The 17,364-nt window shown below is 55.1% G+C and overlaps 4 protein-coding genes across 4 annotated transcripts; all 4 read right to left on the bottom strand.

Moving 5' to 3' along the window:
- Window positions 1-8,813: 8,813 nt before the first annotated feature.
- Window positions 8,814-10,499, bottom strand: PHYSODRAFT_530256 (hypothetical protein; the record flags this gene model as incomplete). The annotated part of the gene is made up of 1 exon (XM_009539292.1): window positions 8,814-10,499. One exon carries the CDS (start codon window positions 10,497-10,499, stop codon window positions 8,814-8,816), a length of 1,686 nt encoding a protein of 561 aa, XP_009537587.1.
- A 1,265-nt stretch (window positions 10,500-11,764) lies between these two features.
- On the bottom strand, window positions 11,765-12,910 carry PHYSODRAFT_258237 (hypothetical protein; the record flags this gene model as incomplete). The annotated part of the gene is made up of 3 exons (XM_009539291.1): window positions 11,765-12,238; window positions 12,298-12,796; window positions 12,852-12,910. The coding sequence occupies 3 exons, from the start codon at window positions 12,908-12,910 to the stop codon at window positions 11,765-11,767; spliced, it is 1,032 nt and encodes a 343-aa protein (XP_009537586.1).
- Window positions 12,911-13,910: 1,000 nt separating this feature from the next.
- On the bottom strand, window positions 13,911-14,630 carry PHYSODRAFT_530947 (hypothetical protein; the record flags this gene model as incomplete). Its single annotated transcript, XM_009539290.1, has 1 exon — window positions 13,911-14,630. A coding segment is annotated over one exon (720 nt), but the record flags the coding sequence as incomplete, so codon positions are not given.
- A 184-nt stretch (window positions 14,631-14,814) lies between these two features.
- Window positions 14,815-15,201, bottom strand: PHYSODRAFT_530522 (hypothetical protein; the record flags this gene model as incomplete). Its single annotated transcript, XM_009539289.1, has 1 exon — window positions 14,815-15,201. One exon carries the CDS (start codon window positions 15,199-15,201, stop codon window positions 14,815-14,817), a length of 387 nt encoding a protein of 128 aa, XP_009537584.1.
- Window positions 15,202-17,364: the final 2,163 nt, after the last annotated feature.

Raw genomic sequence — 17,364 nt, 5'->3', positions numbered from 1 at the left:
AACTCCGTCCGCTTTTTCTCTTCCTGCCTCGGTTCCGTTCCCGACTCGTGTCCGATGGGTTCCTCCCTCGACCAGCGTGCCGAGCGCGGCTGTGGTGACATCGACTGTCGGCGCCGCAGGACAACCGGGTCCCTCTGCTCCCGATCCGGCGCTTGCTACAACGCATGCTGTGATTGCGCCGAGATCGACGGCTGGAGTCTCGGCTGCGGGTACAATTAACAGCTCCGCTGCGATTCCGCCTCGGGTTTCGCAGTCTTCTCCGGGTTCGGCCGCTCACCGGCTCTTGGCATGTACTCGTTCCCGGTTTGCCAATCAAGCCCAGAGTCATCGTGGCCCGTCAGGGGTGGCGTCGACTATAGTCACCCCAATGACGAGCACTCCGTCGGTGGCCTCGACCCGGCCAGCGGTTCCTCCTAGCTCAGCTGGGATGACTTCTCCATCGGGTCGCCCTTTACGCTCCACTGCGGCTACTGCCCGAGTGTTGAACGCTCACTGCTTGGATCTGTTAGAGACTCCTGACTATCTCGTCCTGCGGTCCGCTCGGCGTAGCTCTTCCTCTGGTTCGTCGGGCTCGGCTCTTGGATTGAATGCTCCTGGAACCTCAGCACATCCGTTGCCTGTGTACGAGAGCTCTGAATCTGAGGCTGACGACCCTGGATCTGCTGACGACCCTGGATCTGCTGACGAGCTCAGTTCGGCCGACCCTGACGCATCTCGCCGGGCTTCGTTAGCTTCTGCGCTCCCACCTCCGCACGGGAAGATTCAGAGCTACATGGCTGCTCGTCAATCGCCTCTCGTTCCGTCCAGCGAGTCAGGTGACTCAGACTCACAGCCGAGTTCCAAGAAGCAGAGCGGTAAGGGCAAGCGCAAGCGGAGGCGCAAGCACAAGCTCAATCACGAGCACAAGCACAAGCACAAGCACAAACACTAGTCGAAGTCGAAGTCGGCAGGGTCAAAGAAGTCGAAGAGGTCTGCGTCTCCGGACTCGGCTAAGGACCCCCGCCCGTCCAAGCGTCAGCGAGGTTCGACTGGGGACTCGGCCGTCGGTCCGGGTGAGATTTCTGCCGCTTCCAGCTCGACTAACAACTCGGCTGGGAGCTCTGGCATCCCATCGAGCTCGGCTGTTTCGCTGTCGCCTCTTTATGCTGGTCCAGCTTCAACCCTGTCGGTGCCTATCGTGACCGCTCATGACGCTGGCGCCCACGTTCTCCCTCAGTTGCCTGCAGCTTTACGCTATTCGCTCGCTCAGCTGCGCACTCGAGCTCGCCAGGCGGTCGGCCGAGATGCCCGGATCACTCCCCAGCTAGCTCAGCTGCGTGACATCCGCTTCGTTCATTACGGGTCTCGGCGGTGCTGGGAGGCTATCCTCAGCCATCAACGGCCAAGGTCACTGTGGATGACGCGTTGGGGAAGGGTAGTGTGCCGGTTACGCTCTGTTCCCTCGCTGGGATTAAAGCGTTCGCGGACGTCTACCATCCGGATCACCCGGCTCAGCGGCTCCTTCGTCTGCTTCCCAAGACTTTTATGTTCTTCTCCCCTCAAGTCCTCGACGATGCCAAGCGCCGGTTGACGAACTCGGTGAAGTCGGTGACCTTGATGGAGCGTCTCGCAGAAGTGTTCGTGAAAATCCGCGGAGAGGCTCCGGACTCGGTTTGTGACAAAGAGGGTCCTACCAAGTTCTTCGTAGCACTGTTCGAGCGGTGTCACTGGATGGTCGAGTCGAGTGTGCTGATGGGGCTACATCCGGCTTTTCACACGGGGCTCCCGTATCACGTGATAGCCGAGATGTATGACACGTGGGTGTTGTACAAGTTGGCTCGCAAGCGTCGAGGCGATGCCCACCGAATTCTCATGACTATCCTGCCGGACGACCTGTTCACTGCAGTGATGAAGCTTGTCGGCGGGCTTGCTGCCCCGGAAATCGACGCGGAGCTCTTCTTCGAGCCGTTGGTCCCGTTGTATCCGCTGGTCAATCTTGCTTGGATTCCTGCGGGCAGAGACTGGTGTGCTGAAGCCGAGTCTATAGACGACTCCGAGCCTTGGCGAGCTTGGTGGTTGACCGACCCAGCGACGCACCCGTACAACACCTGCTTCCGAACGCGTAACTTGGAATTCATGGTTTTCGCTCACGCTGTTGTGGATCCGCGCCTAGTCGGGGATGCTGTCGATGAAGATGTGGACCTCGACGAGCCTGCGCCTCCCCAGATTTCGTCAAGTGCTCCGACTCCGGTCAACCGTGCAGGAATCCACATCTTCCAAGGTTGTGAAGCTGGTGAGCTCGGCTGGGCCGCTGGCGATGCGGATCCGGCGTCTCCGTTGATCGGGTCGCCTAACGTGTGCGGCCCTTCTCCCACGGCTTCCCTCTTTGGTCCGGCGTCACCTGGGTCTCCAGCTGAGTCGAGCGCAGGATCGAGTGTCCCTCTGGCTAACAACTCGGTTCAAGCTCAGCGGACTCGGCTGTGCAGACTGCGGGAGTAGCGGATAGCTCGGCCGGCTCAGCTACGAACACTGGAGGTTCGATTGGTCTCCTCGCAGTGGCTGCTGCTACCGTCGTCTCCTCGGTCGCGCATTCACAGGGCCCTTCGTCTCCGTAACGTGCGGCTCAGCCGCCGAGCTCTTCTCCCTTTCCCATTATTCTTCGGTGTAATTCATGTAATGTATGTAATTTGACGCAGTAGCTTCCTTCGCCTCAACTCAGCCTGCTGTCTTCACTGAGTTGGCGGGTTCATCATTTTGGTGCAATAGCTTTATTCCTCGTCTGCAACTTGCACCATTTGCAGACGGTTTTCAAGCATCTTCTGCCGTAAGTAATCGAACAATAATCCCCCACACGACAAATTCGACAGCGGCTCCCAGGTTGGCTCATCATAGCCGACCCACTTGACCTTGAACTTCCGCTGAGTTCTGGAGGTGCTCGTAGAGAGCGGCAACTCGTCGTCCAGGATGGCTTCGACTTCTTATTCATTCATTGCTTCGTCGGGCTCCCAGCTATCTTCAGGAAGGAGTTCCTCGTCAACGTCGAGACGATCCGACTCGGCTAAGTCGGCTACTAGCCTAGTTGTCGGCCGCTCGCCGAGTCCCGTGACCGCTTTCAGACGTGACACATGTATCACAGGGTAGAAACGGTATCCGCTCTTGTCCGGGAGTTCGAGCTCGTAGGCAAAATCCTCCACCTTCTTCTTCACTCGGAATGGCCCATGCCATCGATGTGGTAACTTCTTGGTCAAGCCAGGTCTGACTCGTTCCATGAACAACCAAACTTGGTCACCTTCCTTGAATAGTGACTTCCTCGACTCGGCTAACTCGTCACCTTCCTCAGTCGACTCGACTGCTCTCTCGGGCGAGTTCGCTGGGGTATCCGTCCCTTCCTCCCCGGCTGGGACAGCTCCCTGCTCGACTCGGCTGAGTCCGTCATTGTGTTTCTTCGCTCTCCGTTTCTTCTCCTTCAACTGGAACTCGGCCGCAAGCTTCAAAGCCACCTCTCTCTGTCGGTTTGCTTCCCTGCGTCATTCGGCTGCCCCCGTTGAGTCACCTGAGTTGCCCCTGCCGAGCCTGACTGACTCGGTCATCGCCTTGAGTGTAGACCGAGCGTCCCATCCGTGTACCAGGTAGAACGGGGTCTCCCGCCGAGTCGAGTCTCTCGAATTGTTGATGGCATGGACGAGCTTCTCGGCTACATCATCCCAGTCGGCTTGGAGAGGGTCTTCCACGTACACACGCACAGTCTGGATCATGGTCTTCACTGAGCGTTCTTGCTGACCGTTGGCTTGTGGTCGGTAACTCAGCGTCGCTCTCGACTTGGACTGCATCATCTCCGAGAACTTCTGGAACACTTCACTCATGAACCGGGGATCTCTGTCGTGGCGTACCAGTGATGGAGCTCCAAACCTCCGGAACACCTTCTCTTCGAAGGCCTTCGCTTCCTCAAGTGCCCCAGTCTCACTCATTGCCTTAGCAATCACGAAACCGGTGAAGTGGTCTTGAAACAACAGCAGTGCAGTGTTGCCCCGCCGAGTCTTCGGCAGTGGTATGACAAAGTCCATCGATACCACGTGGAACGGTCGCTCAGACACTACGTTGCCAGGTGAATAGCCCTTCAGGTGTGGTTTGCTCTTACTGGTACTGCAGTCTTCGCACGCTTGGACATGTTTGACCACGTCTGCGTACAACCCAATCCAGTAGTAGTCGGCTCTGACCCTGTGGTATGTCCGCACAATCCCTTGGTGGCCTCCCTCGATGGAGTTGTGGCAGTTCTGCAGGACCTCGTCTATCATGGTCGTCGGAACCACCAGTCGAAGGGATAAGCCTAGTTCGCCGAGTTCGCCAGGTGGTCGGGCCTTGCCTTGTCGGTACAATAGCCCGAATTCGCTGAGGACAAACTCGTCGGTAACTTTCCCAGCGTTGTGAGCTCGGCGATGTGTGAGGTGCGCATAATCCCCTCTCAGGTAGGTGTTCAAGTCGGCCCATCGTTGTTCCTCGTCTTGAGCTCTTGGTATTCGCAGGCGGCGCTCAGCTTGGACCACTACCGGATCGATGTCCATGGCGTTGGGCTCCCGGGCTTCTCCGAGCTCGGCTACCAGCTCAGCTCGGTTAGCTCGTGGTGCTACGCTACCGAACTCGGCTTCTCCCGTCACCCGCTGTCTAGCAGGCGGAGGTCGGCTATCCCGTTCAAAGTCATTACGTTCGGCTTCCTCATCCGTAGCTGGGTCCGGGACTGGGTGTTCTGCCGCTTCGTCTTCGAAACAGACTCGGCGGACCTGACTCCTTGTCACGGCAGCCATCTCAACACCCTCGGCCGGGGCTGCAGCCGAGTCCGTGTCCACGTACAGGACCTCAGAGATCCTGTTTAGGGTCTTCAACTCGGCTTTCCGTCCGGCGCTTAGCACGACCTTTCCTGCTTTGGTTTCCAGTGCTTCGGTCGCTAAAGAGTCAGCAGCCGAGTTGTAGAGACGCACTACGTGGAGGTAGCGAACTGAATTCAGCTTGCTGACCAATTTCTTGTGGCGTGCTAACTCGACTTGCAATGCCTCCTTCTTACACGCGATCACCCCCATGGATTGCTGGATCGCAAGCCGAGAGTCGCCCACGATGATCAAATCCGTCACCCCGCGCTCAATGGCCGAGGTCACCCCATTGTTCATGCCGCTGTACTCGGCTATATTCACCGTGGTCGATGGGAGGTGCGCGCTCGCAGCGATCTCAATGTTCCAGTCTGGCAAACGCCACAGGATCCAAGAACAACTCCCGAACCCGCCGTGTTTAGCAGTCTTCGCCGATCCGTCAAACGATAGGACGTGTCCCTTGAAGTCTCGGGGCACATGCGCATACAGCAATTCTGGGTCCATGCGGACCACAGCCGAGTTGATGGAGTGACATGCGTTAGTAGCTCGTCCAATCCCACTGCCGGCGTGATGGACGCTTGGAGCAACTGGGCGAAATCCGTGTCCCGTTCGCGGACCCGCTTGACCTTTAGGTGGAACGGTGATAGCAGTACCGCAAAGCTGACTGCTCTGCCGTAGAGAGACTTCGACTGGAACACCCATTCGAGAGTCGAGTAGCGGGTGTAAACATGGATGGTCTTCCCGGCGAGCAACGTGTGGCACACCTTGATGAGCTGTAGAAAGGCGAGAACTTCTTTCTCGGCGGGATGGTAGCCGAGCTCATTATCCTTGAGGACTCGGCTGCAGAACCGCACTGGATGGAGCTTCCCGTCGTGGAGCTGCATCAGCGTGCTACTCAGAGCCCACTCATTGACGAATAGCATAACGTGGACGTCCTCAGCCGAGTTGAAGTGGCGGAGTATGGGTGCATCGACCACCTGCTGTTTTAACTCGGCGAACGCCGCTTTTGCGGCCGTCAGATCACCGCCAGGTCCGAAATCATCATCCTTCAGCTGATAGAGGACCGCCCCATATACAGCCAGGTTCTGGATGAACCGGCCGTAGTAGTTCAGCGCTCCTAAGAATGCTTACATCCCCTTCTTCGTCGTCGGGAACGGTAGCCCGGCTATCGCCAGCATCTTTTTCTGGTCGGCTTGGATTCCAGCCGAGGTAACCCCATGTGACAGGAAGTCGACTTTAGGTTGGACGAAGATGCTTTTCGGGAAGCTGATGCGGCATTCAGTGAAGCGTTGAAGCAATCGGTCAAGCGTCCCCAAGCAATCGTCGAACGTCCTCCCACCGAAGCCGATATCGTCCACAAACGATCGCCGGTCGAAAACCGGTGCAAGGCACGATTCATCAGGTTCACCCGTCCGGAACATGCCGGCTTCTCGGCTGTTCATGAATTCTTCCAATGGGTCAAACTCAGCTTGAGCTCGGCGGTCGGCCTCAAACTTGGTCTGGCCACTGGCTTCAAAGTCGATGTCGGCTGCGAGCCGTTTCCGCTGAGCTTCTGAGGCGGCTTCCGCTTGTTGGATGCGCTTGGCGAGCACCTTCCAGCCGCCCTTGGGTTGTACGCAACCCCACAGGGCGTTATCAATAAGGCGCTAGGGGCATTCTTTAATCCGAAGGGCATCCGCAGCCACTCGAAGTGGCCAAGCGCGCAAACAAAAGCCGAGATCCAACGCGCCCGTCGAGTCATTATGACCGCCCAGAAACCGCTAGCAGCATCCAAAGAGCAGAACCATAGGTACGCTTCCAACTCCGTGAGGAGATCGTCCACTAGCGGCATGGCACACTCCATGAGCACCGTAATCGCGTTTACCAGCTTGTAGTCGATACACAACCGAATGTCGACCCCATTCTTCTTTAGGACAATCACGATGGGTGATGCCCATGGGCTGTTCGAGAAGGCAATTAGCCGAGCCCGTAACAGCGCCTTGAGCAGCTCGTACAACTTGCCGAGATGCTTCAGCGGAACTCGGCGGGCTCGTTGGCGGATTGGCGGATGCCCTAGTACGTCGATGTCACACACTACGCCGTATGCTGGTGGAGGTAGGGCATTACCACTGGAGATCATGATCTTTTCATGGCTCTTCAATACTTCCACCAGCCGAGTAGACTGTGGCCGAGTGTGCGCCGAGCTCCGAACGTTTGGCGCTTCATAGTCGAGTGGCGTCGACACCGCTTCAGTCAGATCGGGCAGGAACGCCAACTCGCGAGCATAGTCTTCGAGCTCCAAGTTCGTTGCTTGGTGCTCGAACTCGGCTGAGTCACCCGCCGAGTCGCCTCGGCCATCTGTCTCTTCCTCGTACTTGGCTGCCAGAAGGTAACGTAAGCATAGGTCTTCCTCCGGGTCTGACGACATGGGCTCGTCGCTCACATCGACCTCATCTTCGAGCCTTGGACTCGGCGGCTTGGGCCCAGGGTCGTCGATGATCGTCCAGTCAGACAAATCGCTGGATTGCTCACTTTCACACTCATCTGCTGCACAGGCGTTTTTGCTGGGCGCTTCTTGACCAGCCGTCACTGTGATCTCTGCTCGACTAGGCGGGCCATTGACCAAGTCAGCAGTAGGCTCCGCGCTCAATGCTAATTCCTCAGGCGCTAGGGTAGCGGTAGCCGAGTTTACTGGCTCTGTCAGAGTCAAGGGTGGACTATCGACTTCTTCTGCCTCGTCTCGCTCCTCCGACTCGGCTAACTTCTCCCATTGCTGGGCGCAAGTCAGTGGTGAATCCCGCTGCTTGGTAGACGGCCACGTAGTCACCCCTTTCGGTTCAGGGGAGTTTCTACGGTCCACAGCTGACGGTTGTCGAGCCAGCCACTCGGCGTACAGCTGTTGTTCCTTTTGCAGCAGATCCTTATCCATAGCCGCTTCGTAGGCCATGACTTGCCAATCTTTGTACTTCGCCGAGTGCAGCCTGACGTAAGCATCGGGCGGTAACACCCCATGCGGCGCCCAGGGGACCACTGGGAAATGTGCTGGGCACCTCGTCCAAGTCGGCTTAAGGTTGGTCAGGCGAACTCGAGCCACTCGGTTACGCCGGTCGAATACCACGGTCGGTACCCAGTCCATAGTCCGGCGTACCCAGAAGTCATGTGTTTCATCACTCGGTTGATTCCTCATCAGCCTGAACTCGGCGGGAACTCGGCTCTCGAGATTCACCGGTTCGGTCGGGCCGTCTGTAATGTAGAGGCCGCCCTTCGGATCATCCGCTGAGTTCTGGGACCTCACGAGAGGTAGGCCAACATCATCTGGCAACTTCGCCACCGAGTTGTACAGATCCAGACGGATCCCAGCCGGAATCATGAAGTCCGTACCGAGAATCAACTCGACTCCCGCGTGGTGATCGAGGATCCATACTTCAAATTCATCGTGACCTCCCAGCCGAGCGTCACCTTCACCATCGCTCGTGACATCGTCGCCACTTTGCCTTTCCCAATACCTTGAACGCCAATCTGTTGGTCCTGGCGTGTGAACCGCTTCAACCGCAGCCTCTTCGCCAACCCTTCGCTTATTGCCGACACATTCGCACCGGTTTCGAGCAATATCTTTGTACGCTGGTCGTTCACTGCTCCCATAACGAGAGCTCTCATCCGAACTCGGCGGTCAAACTTTTGTGACGACCACCAGCCGAGCCGCTCCCCAGGGAGCAGCTTCATAACTCTGGTGGCTGTGGTCACATCCGTCGATCGCTGAGTCGCAACTGCACTGCACAATCTTGCTCGGTTTTCTTTTCCACTCTCGCCGAGCTCACCATCAAGTCCATCGCTTTCACAATCCAATACGTCGTCTTCTCCTCGGTCCTCGGGCCTTCCTGCCTCACCCACAAAGGCAAACACAAAGTTCGCCTCTACTGCTGAGTCAGCTGACTATGGCAGCCCGGTATCATCCAACCCAGTCAGTGTTGGCGGGCCTCCGAGTTTAAATCACTAGGTCCTGGAGGTCTTCAGGTAACTTGGACTTGTCGACATTGGACTTGACAAATGCGGCGAGCTTCTCATAGCGCTGGAACAGCTCGCATTGACCGACATCGTGCAATTGCTTGCAGAACTTGCAGCGACGGCGGCAGTAGTGAACGGAGTGGTTCGCACCAGCAGCGCTGTCGCTAGTCGGCGGTCTCGACCATCGTCGTGTCGGCTTCGCCGGTCATCCCGGCGGCCATCTCTGCGTCGTTCCCGGCGGTCGTCTCGGCGGTCATCTTGGCGCGGCTCACTCCGCCGAGCTTTCGTGTGCCTTGGCGAATCGGTGCGCTTGGCATCTCGGCTGCGGCTTCCGATGAGACGGTCGCGCTGTTTCTTCCGGCGCTCCCCCAGGATCTTCTGGTTGATGATCTTCTCGACCTTCTTGATGTCGGTGAGCTGTTGCAGATAGAGCAGATCCATGATGTCATCATCTCCGCAGTGCAACAGGAAGTGTTCCACATGGTCAGCAGCATCCGCTCCACCGGCCTCGTACTGGATATTCGCCGACTCCGCATATCCGTTGAGACGAACGAGAAAGTCACACACCAGCTCGTTGTCTTTGCGCTGAGCCGAGTAATAGCGAGCTCGTGCCGACTGGTCAAACTGCGAACAGTAGTAGTCGGCGAATGCCTCACTCAGCAGACTCCACTTCCGTTGCGTTTTCTTCGGGAGCTGGCGATACCAGCTCTTCGCGCCTCGCTCCAGCTTCAGCGAGAATGGCTCGTACCAGAGGTCTTGTGCCAGCCGAGTTCCTTTCATCTCGTAGATGAACCGCTTAAGCCACTGGAGAGAGTCATCCGATCGGTAACGTTTGCCTTCGAACATAGGGATCTTGTCGAGGGACGCATAGGTGCGAACCTCCAAGTATTGCGTCCGATCACTTTCAGCATCATCGAAGCTAAGGTGCTTGATGACGTCCTTCACCGACTCTTCAGCCGAGTTCAGGTACTCGCGCCCATCGTCGCTGTCGCTGAGCTCGGCTGCGTCTGCAGCGTCAAACAACTCAGCGTAGCGTCCACTTGGCTGCTTGCCATGCGTTGGTGTCTTCATATGCGAATCTTCGAAATACGAGGTACCCTCAGTAGAGCGGAACACTTCGGCTCTTTTGCATTCGGGAGTCTTCGGCAGGGGAATCCTGCTGGGGTCTTCGACGGTCTTCGGAGTATCAGCCACTCGTTTCGCAATAGTCTGCCGAGTTCCGATGGCCCCCCGCTCGAGACCAAACGAGACTCTCAACCGACGCTTCCACTTGAGGATTTCGCGTGAGGCTCGGCTGGGGTCCCAATCGCCGAGTAGCAGGCGGTTGGGTCGGCTCGTGCACCGGAACCCCATCGCCGTGAGTAGCAGCACCGTGTCTTCGACCAGTTGGTTGATGTCGGTGCTGTTCACCGGCTGAGTCAGCTCGGGCCCTAGCACCGGCCATCTCGCCTGAGCCATCGCCACTGGGGCAAACATCATCATCCACTCGCTCTGAGCTCGCATCTCCTCTCCGAGCCTGCCCAGAACCTTGTTCGCACTTGGCGTATCCGCATTCCTCGTCGCTCGCGGGATCAGGGGCGGACGTTCCCCTTGAGCGGCGGCTTGATCTTCGTCGTCCGTATCATTGCCGAGCTCGGCCGCCAGGTTGCGCACAACTGGACATGGGGTACCCATTCATCCGACTTGCAGCGACAACTCGTCGACTTCGCCGAGTAGCTCGGCTTTCTCCTCATACTCATGCTCAACATCTTCCTCACTTTCTTGGTCTTGGGCATCCTCCTCATCGAACTGGACGGTGCGCGCCTCGTCCCCCGTCGCGTCCGTGATCATCGCATTCGCCGAGCCTGCCGAGTTGGTCAGTCCAGCCGAGTTACTTCCAACCGTCGCTGGACTCGGCGCAACAGTTCTCTTGACCATCTTCACACTCTCTTCTCTTCTCTTCTTCTCAAACCTTGGTTAGCTGGTACCTACGAAACACAAGCACAGCCCTGTTCCCGGGTCGCGGCACCAGTTGTGGTATAGCAGTACACACAAAATCGTCAGTTGTGGTAACTTGGCTACAAACACAACAATAGCCGAGCTGGTCGGCTTTGTTGGCCTGCGCCGGGTTGCCCCCGAGCGGTTCGGCCCAACCGGGACAGCGGGTGTCTCGCCTTTCGTCGAGACCTGCCAACCAAGATCACCCCTCCGGAGAGCCGCCGAGTTCGACGGCCTCCGTTCACTTAACCCTGTGCCCTCCACCAAAGGATGGACGACGGCGCACGGAGCGCTTTTACAGGTCACCGAGAGCAAAGGCTTCTCGACTCAGCAATCAGTGCCCGGGACGTACGTGAACACCGGCTCGCAGCGGTGGCGAGACTTTTCCTTCGCGCTTGGCGAGACACGCACCCAACCCGGGCCGACCTTAATCTCTTGGCGCTGCCAGCCGAGTACCCTACAAGCTATGCCTCTCGGGTACCGGCAGCAGACATAATCCAGCCCCGTGCAGGGACTTACCGGAACGTGTACACGTGTTGTGGACCTAGAAAATTCTGCTCTGTTGTTTGTTATCTCTGTCGGGCACCCTGAAGGGGCACCTCCACTATTCCTAAGCTCCTATTCAAATACCAAATGAAAGTGGGCGGTTTTGGATCTCGGCCGACTCTTCGCTGAGCTCGGCGACGCTTGAGCTCGGCTGGTCCGGATGAGCTATCCGGATAATTCTTCGAACTCGGCTGAGCCGGATAAGGTGTCCGGATAAGCTGGTGAACTCGGCTGAGCTCGGCTGTACAGTGTACCACTCCAGCCGAGTTGGTCGCGCGAAATCTGGTGTTCTCTACACCACAAGTGCATAGAGTTTTCACTCTGATTGCGGGCTCCTGAGAAATACTTGATCTGCGCAAGCGGCCGGTGTGTGGCGTTCTCGAGCCGAGGAGTCGAACTCAGTCGCTCCATCTCACTCACTTCGCGCACTTGACGGGCCAACTCATCGCTCGGGCTGTCAAACCCATCTTCAAGTCGATGGTGTCATTGTCGTCCTTGTCGGACGAAGAGTCATCGCGCGGTGTAAACCGGCGGCTTGAGCGTCGCGTGGAGCTTCGTGGCGTGCTCCGCACGAGTCGCGAGCCTTCGGACTCACGCGCATTACGGTCGGCTCGACTCGCCGACCTAGGAGTCACCATGTACGAGTCTTCGAAGTACGGCGAACCTTCGGTCTTGGCGGAGAACACTCCGTCCGTCGCTTGGCTTTGGTTTGACCGCTCGCCGGACTTCTTGGGTGTCTGTGGCAGTGGGATCTTCGAAGGATCAGCTTGCTCCCTCGCGGGGCGAGCACTCGGGGGGCGTCCCAGAGTCAGGTCCGACTCCCCGAAGCTCAGGCGAAGCCTCCTCTTCCACTTATGCAGCTCCTTGCCGGCGAGACCCGGCGTCCAACTCTTGATCGAGACTTCGGACGGACGAGTCCTTGACTCGTAGCTCATCGCTCGTAGGACACCGAGTCCTCGGCCACCTGAGTAACCGAGGTCGAGTCAACGGGGTGTTGCAACTCCTCCTTCAGCTCAGCCCAAGTCGCTTGACGCGTCATCTCGGGATTGAACTGCCATATCCACTCGCTCGACTCCACCATCTGCTCGAGCATTCTGTCGAGCACCTTGTTCGCAGCTGGGGTGCTGCTGTTCATAGCGGGCCGACATCCGCGGGATTCTTGAGGACCCTTAGTAACCTGCTCCAGAGCCCTCGAAGCCGAGGTCTCGGTGCCATCCTCAAAGTCGTCATCCCCATGGTCGGGTTTCGCCACTTCATCAAATTCCGCGACGAGGTTCCGGGACAAGGAACGCGAGCCTCCGCTACGTCCCGCAGACAGCATCGCATCTTCTTCATCTTCGAACTCCTGCGGCGTCGCTGGAGTCTTCTCCTCCAGGTCATCATAGTCCATCATCATGTCATCCTTGGCGTCTGAATCTTCGTCGACCGACTCTTCGAAACTGACCGACCTTTCGGAGATCGTCGACAACCGAGAAGTTAAGTCACTCGCGATCGTTGACGAACCTTCGGCCGATCGTCGTCCCGACTTCACCGGCGTAGCTGGTACCGCTGACTTGGATCATTTCGCCATCTTGTTCTTGTTTCTTCTTCTCTTCTTCACTTCTTCTCTCCTCAATGCTCGTTAAACCTACACAGACCACAACACACAATCGGTCACACCAGTCCCGGGTCGCGGCACCAGTTGTCGTGTAGGAAAACACGAGTTTACGAGTCCTCGCCCTATCAACCGAAGTCTCTAGGGCGAGCCCTACCGACAACACACGCCGTCTCTGAAGCGTCGGCGATAGATTGTCGGGATAATAAACCTGAAGACCAGGTCCGATTCCTTATACGGGCTGGAATGTGCCTCCCTGTGTGTTGCGGGTCAGGTAGGTTTACCCTTCGTTAATATATAAGAGCACCCTTAGCCACGAGCCACGGCTAGGATGCAATGTGTAATACGTGTTTTCGCACTAAACCTCTGTGGTCCCTCAGAAAGGAAGGGTACCAGGCCAATCGAAGCCTCTTACAGGGGCGCCGGGGCGAAGCCTCGGCTAGAAGTCTAATACACTGGGGGGTCCTTGCCTCACACCCAGTCAAACGTACAACTGTACACAGAGGTCTCTAATACCTCCCAACACTCGGCCACCTACTCACTCTTGGCCTTACCAGGATGAACACTCGGTCAATGCACCTTATGCTCACCGGCAGACATACCCCGTGCAGCCGAGTGTATCCAGACCCTACGCTAAGCTTAGCGACTTACCGTAGACGGACTTGACCCTTGTGTGGCTTGGGGGGAAAATTCTGCTCTGTTTAATGATTAGAGGCTGTCAGGCCTCTCCTATAGCTAACCACTAAGGTCTATACAAATATCAAGTGTGGACCGAGCTTTCGAGCTGATCCTACAATCGGACGAAGCTTCGTCCTAAATCCGAACTCCTACTGGGCATAAAGTGTACCCACTATGAAACTTCGGAGGTCTCGGCAGGCGGTTTATTTTGACCCGCCGAGACCCTCCTGTCCCTCCGTAGTCTCTATCAATCTCCTGGGCACTAAAGCGCGGGGAATGTGACCGACCAATCAGAGCCCTCGGTCAGCTATCACTCGCAAGCTCAAGGCAGTTAGACCTCGGCCGGAACTCGCCCGGCCGCAGTCATTTCCCGATCTCACAGTAAGCTTCCTCAGCAAACGACTTGTGTCAAACATTTTGCGCATAACATGCCTTTTGACACTAGCGTTGACTGTTTCGCACGGGTTGTTGGTGGCAGCGTATCCAATAGGTGTGTGAAACGAGTTCCAACGCCAGTACTCACTATTGAGCCACTGCTTTTCAAAATAATCTGCGAAGGAGCGAAGCACAAAAACATTCCTCCACTGCGCCAAAATTGAATCGCGAATTCGGTAGTATTCCAAAAGGCTTCTCGCGTAGTGCATTGAGATTATACACCTGTACACCATTGCACCGGCAAAATTGTCGAGTTGCCGTGTGCGCTTTCTCACATGGTACAGCACGTGAAAAAAAAACATAAAAAATGTTGCATCTTGAAATTGAATGATACCACGTAACGCGTTGTACTGAGCTTTCTCAGCATCCCCAAGCACAGCGTCAATCCTAGGTTGCACGGAGAACAGTTTCGCATAGACTTGAAGTAGCGCAGATAAAACACCAGAGTACTCGCTCTGCGTATGTCGGCTGACGACAAACATTGCTGCCAAATGGTACGTTCGGGAAGCGTCACTGAAGCCACACGTGATCACCGGGTATCCTATCTCACTCAGATTAAAAGTAGCGTCGATATGAAATTAAGCAAACGTATCATCTTGCTGGAAATGCTTGACTTTTTCGAGAAGGCAAAGCGTCGTAACACCTAAACCCAACGAGTCGTGATCGTCTTCATTTCCAACACGCGGAAAACCTTCGTCATCAAGCGTCGGGCCAAAAATAAACGCTGTTTCTGCGTCAATCCCTGACGAGAGCGGAAACTCACGCACCAATTTTTTCAGCGAGCCCACTGAATTGCGCTCTCCATGTTTCGTTCGCAAATGCTTGTTTGTAGGACGGCACACCATTTAGCGGTGGAGCTGCGCTGTAGCGGCGCAGACCAGACCAAATGTGCCTGGGCGTGAGCCCCGTTTCATCCATATCGCCAATGTACTTCTTCATTGCGGGTGTAATAATCGCACGGTGTTTGCCTTCACAACACGCGTCCCCGCGCGCGTGAGGAACCACAGTCGCCATAATTTGCCAGGTATGAAACCGTGAGCATTGCCAAACTTTCCACACTTTGCTGCACTGCGGTTTCTTACGTCCGGTTGGCACCGACAGATTTAGACACGTAACACTAGAGCAACGCAAACGCCGCTCCTCCATTTCGTGGTCGCCTGGGCAAATGTGGCAAAGCTTCACGCGCTTGGCGTAAGCACCGGAACAGCACATAATTGAGAGCCGCGCCTTCGTGTAGGTCTCCGTGGTGGGCCCCTCCGCGATGATGGTCCATGATTGGTGAGGTTCTGGTGTCTAGTCGGCGGTGTCCATGGTGCGTTGAGGCGACGACGCGGGAGATTCAAACCAAGTGTCTTGTGGCTTGTGCGAAGCAGCAAATGAGCAATGCCGTCCTATCATTTTATTTGGTGTGCACACGCCTCTACTTCAGGACCACCGCCGAACTTAAGGTAAATCACCGTAATCCAGTATATCGGTCAGTTTATTGTGAAGTTCGGCGCTTAATAATCGGACTTGGTTAGGTTACGTATATATTGGATTCTGTATATCGCGGCCCTCATCGCACATAATTGCCTAATGTAGGACGGGGACTACAAATAAAGTGGACTACACTATTATGTAGCACCCTTGGATGTTTGGTTGTGCCCGATTTTTTGTTTGGTTTTGCCCTGAATCTGTTTGTTTCTGCTCTGCACAGGTGTTTGATTTTGGTTTTGTCTTACTGTGTTTGGTTGTGTCCCAAAAGTGTTTGCTCTTGTCCAAAAACATGTTTGGTTTGGACTGAGTCTCGACCGAGAACCAGCACCAGCCAGCGCGACCAGCCCCTTATAGAGTCTCGTTACTGCGCCTTTGACACAACGTCACGACAGCACCTTAGGGCACCTATAACTTATTGTGCTTTGCGCGAACTTTGGCATGCTCTAAACCAACGAGCAAATTCTTTCCGGTGATCATACCTCGCAGCGTAACTCTAAGTTAAAGTTAAGCTAATCAACCGCCGGTACCAAGCACAACGCAGAGCAAGAACGAAGCGGTTGTCACTGCAAGAATAAATCGATTGTCGCTGCAAGAAAACAAACTGATAAGGTCCCCGATAGAATGGGTGCCTGCCAAAAGTGGCATTCAATCGACATAAAGTGTTTCTCTAAATTCGTCTCTAAATATAAATTGTGCAGAGGTCGATATATGTGAAAGGTCAGTGTTTATGCCAGCAAGTTGCTACAAAAGGGTGGGGGTATTCAAGATAACATTTATGCAGTTGCACGATGAGGGGGCGAAGTGACCCTTCGTTTACTGAGGCGAAATCTACGCCTGACAAATATAAGTTTTCTTAAGTCGGCTTATGCGGAAAGTTACTAGAGAATGTAAAAGGATGGCCGAATTCGGTTTTAACCGGTTGCATTCGAATGAAATCCGAATGAAGCCGGTCAATAAAAATCCGGATTCTGATCCGGGTTTGGGACTTTTCTGTGTACACATTCGGATTTTATCCAATCATAATATCTCAAAAGATGTGTATCATTTATTACGCCGTGGTAGCCGATTGCTGATTTATTCGTATATAGAAGGAGACTCCATAATGTAATAAGCCAAACAATCCGAATGCATTCGAATATAACCGGATTTATTCGATTTTCAAACCGGTTGAACCGGATGAGACAGAAATGCCAATCCGAAATCCGAATGTCATCCGATTAAATTCTCGACTTTTGGCAGGCGTCCAATGGCGCCAACTCCTTGCATAATAGTAAGCACCGATTTCGGCGGGGACGTTTTCTTTCGCTCTCTTCGTCGTGGCCTTGCGCGTTCGAACTTCAGAGCACGGCATATATTCATAGTAGCAGTTGAAAATTTCTACTAGAAATGTTTGGTAGTGCACAGCTCCTCGATATAAAAACAGGTATGTTCTTTAATATTGTAGGCGTAGTTTAGAACGATAGATCGCCAACGCATGTCAATCATCGACTAGAAAGCAATCCGACAAAGCGAGCGAGTTAGAATTAGAATGTCAGGGCCGTAGTACTTAAGTATTGTCGGATTCACTCCAGCCATTCAACGAAAGTGAGCATAACTCAACGTTAACTCGTTGTCTTAGCAGCTATTCTATCTTAAATCGACGAGTTAGCCTCATAACTCAATGAAGGGCTAATCACCGTGATTTGCTAAAACAACGAATTACGTCGTTGTTTAGACAGAAAGCATGCAAGGCACAATAGCTACATCACTTTTAACTGCGATCATCGCTCAAGCGCCTTTAAGGCTACAGTGCATTTATCGAAGCCGGAGCTACTAAGCGTTATTAATAATTTG

This window comes from Phytophthora sojae, assembly GCF_000149755.1.
Source record: "Phytophthora sojae unplaced genomic scaffold PHYSOscaffold_13, whole genome shotgun sequence".
NCBI classification, from domain to species: Eukaryota; Oomycota; class Peronosporomycetes; order Peronosporales; family Peronosporaceae; genus Phytophthora; species Phytophthora sojae.
This window is presented reverse-complemented; position numbering and strand designations above follow the sequence as displayed.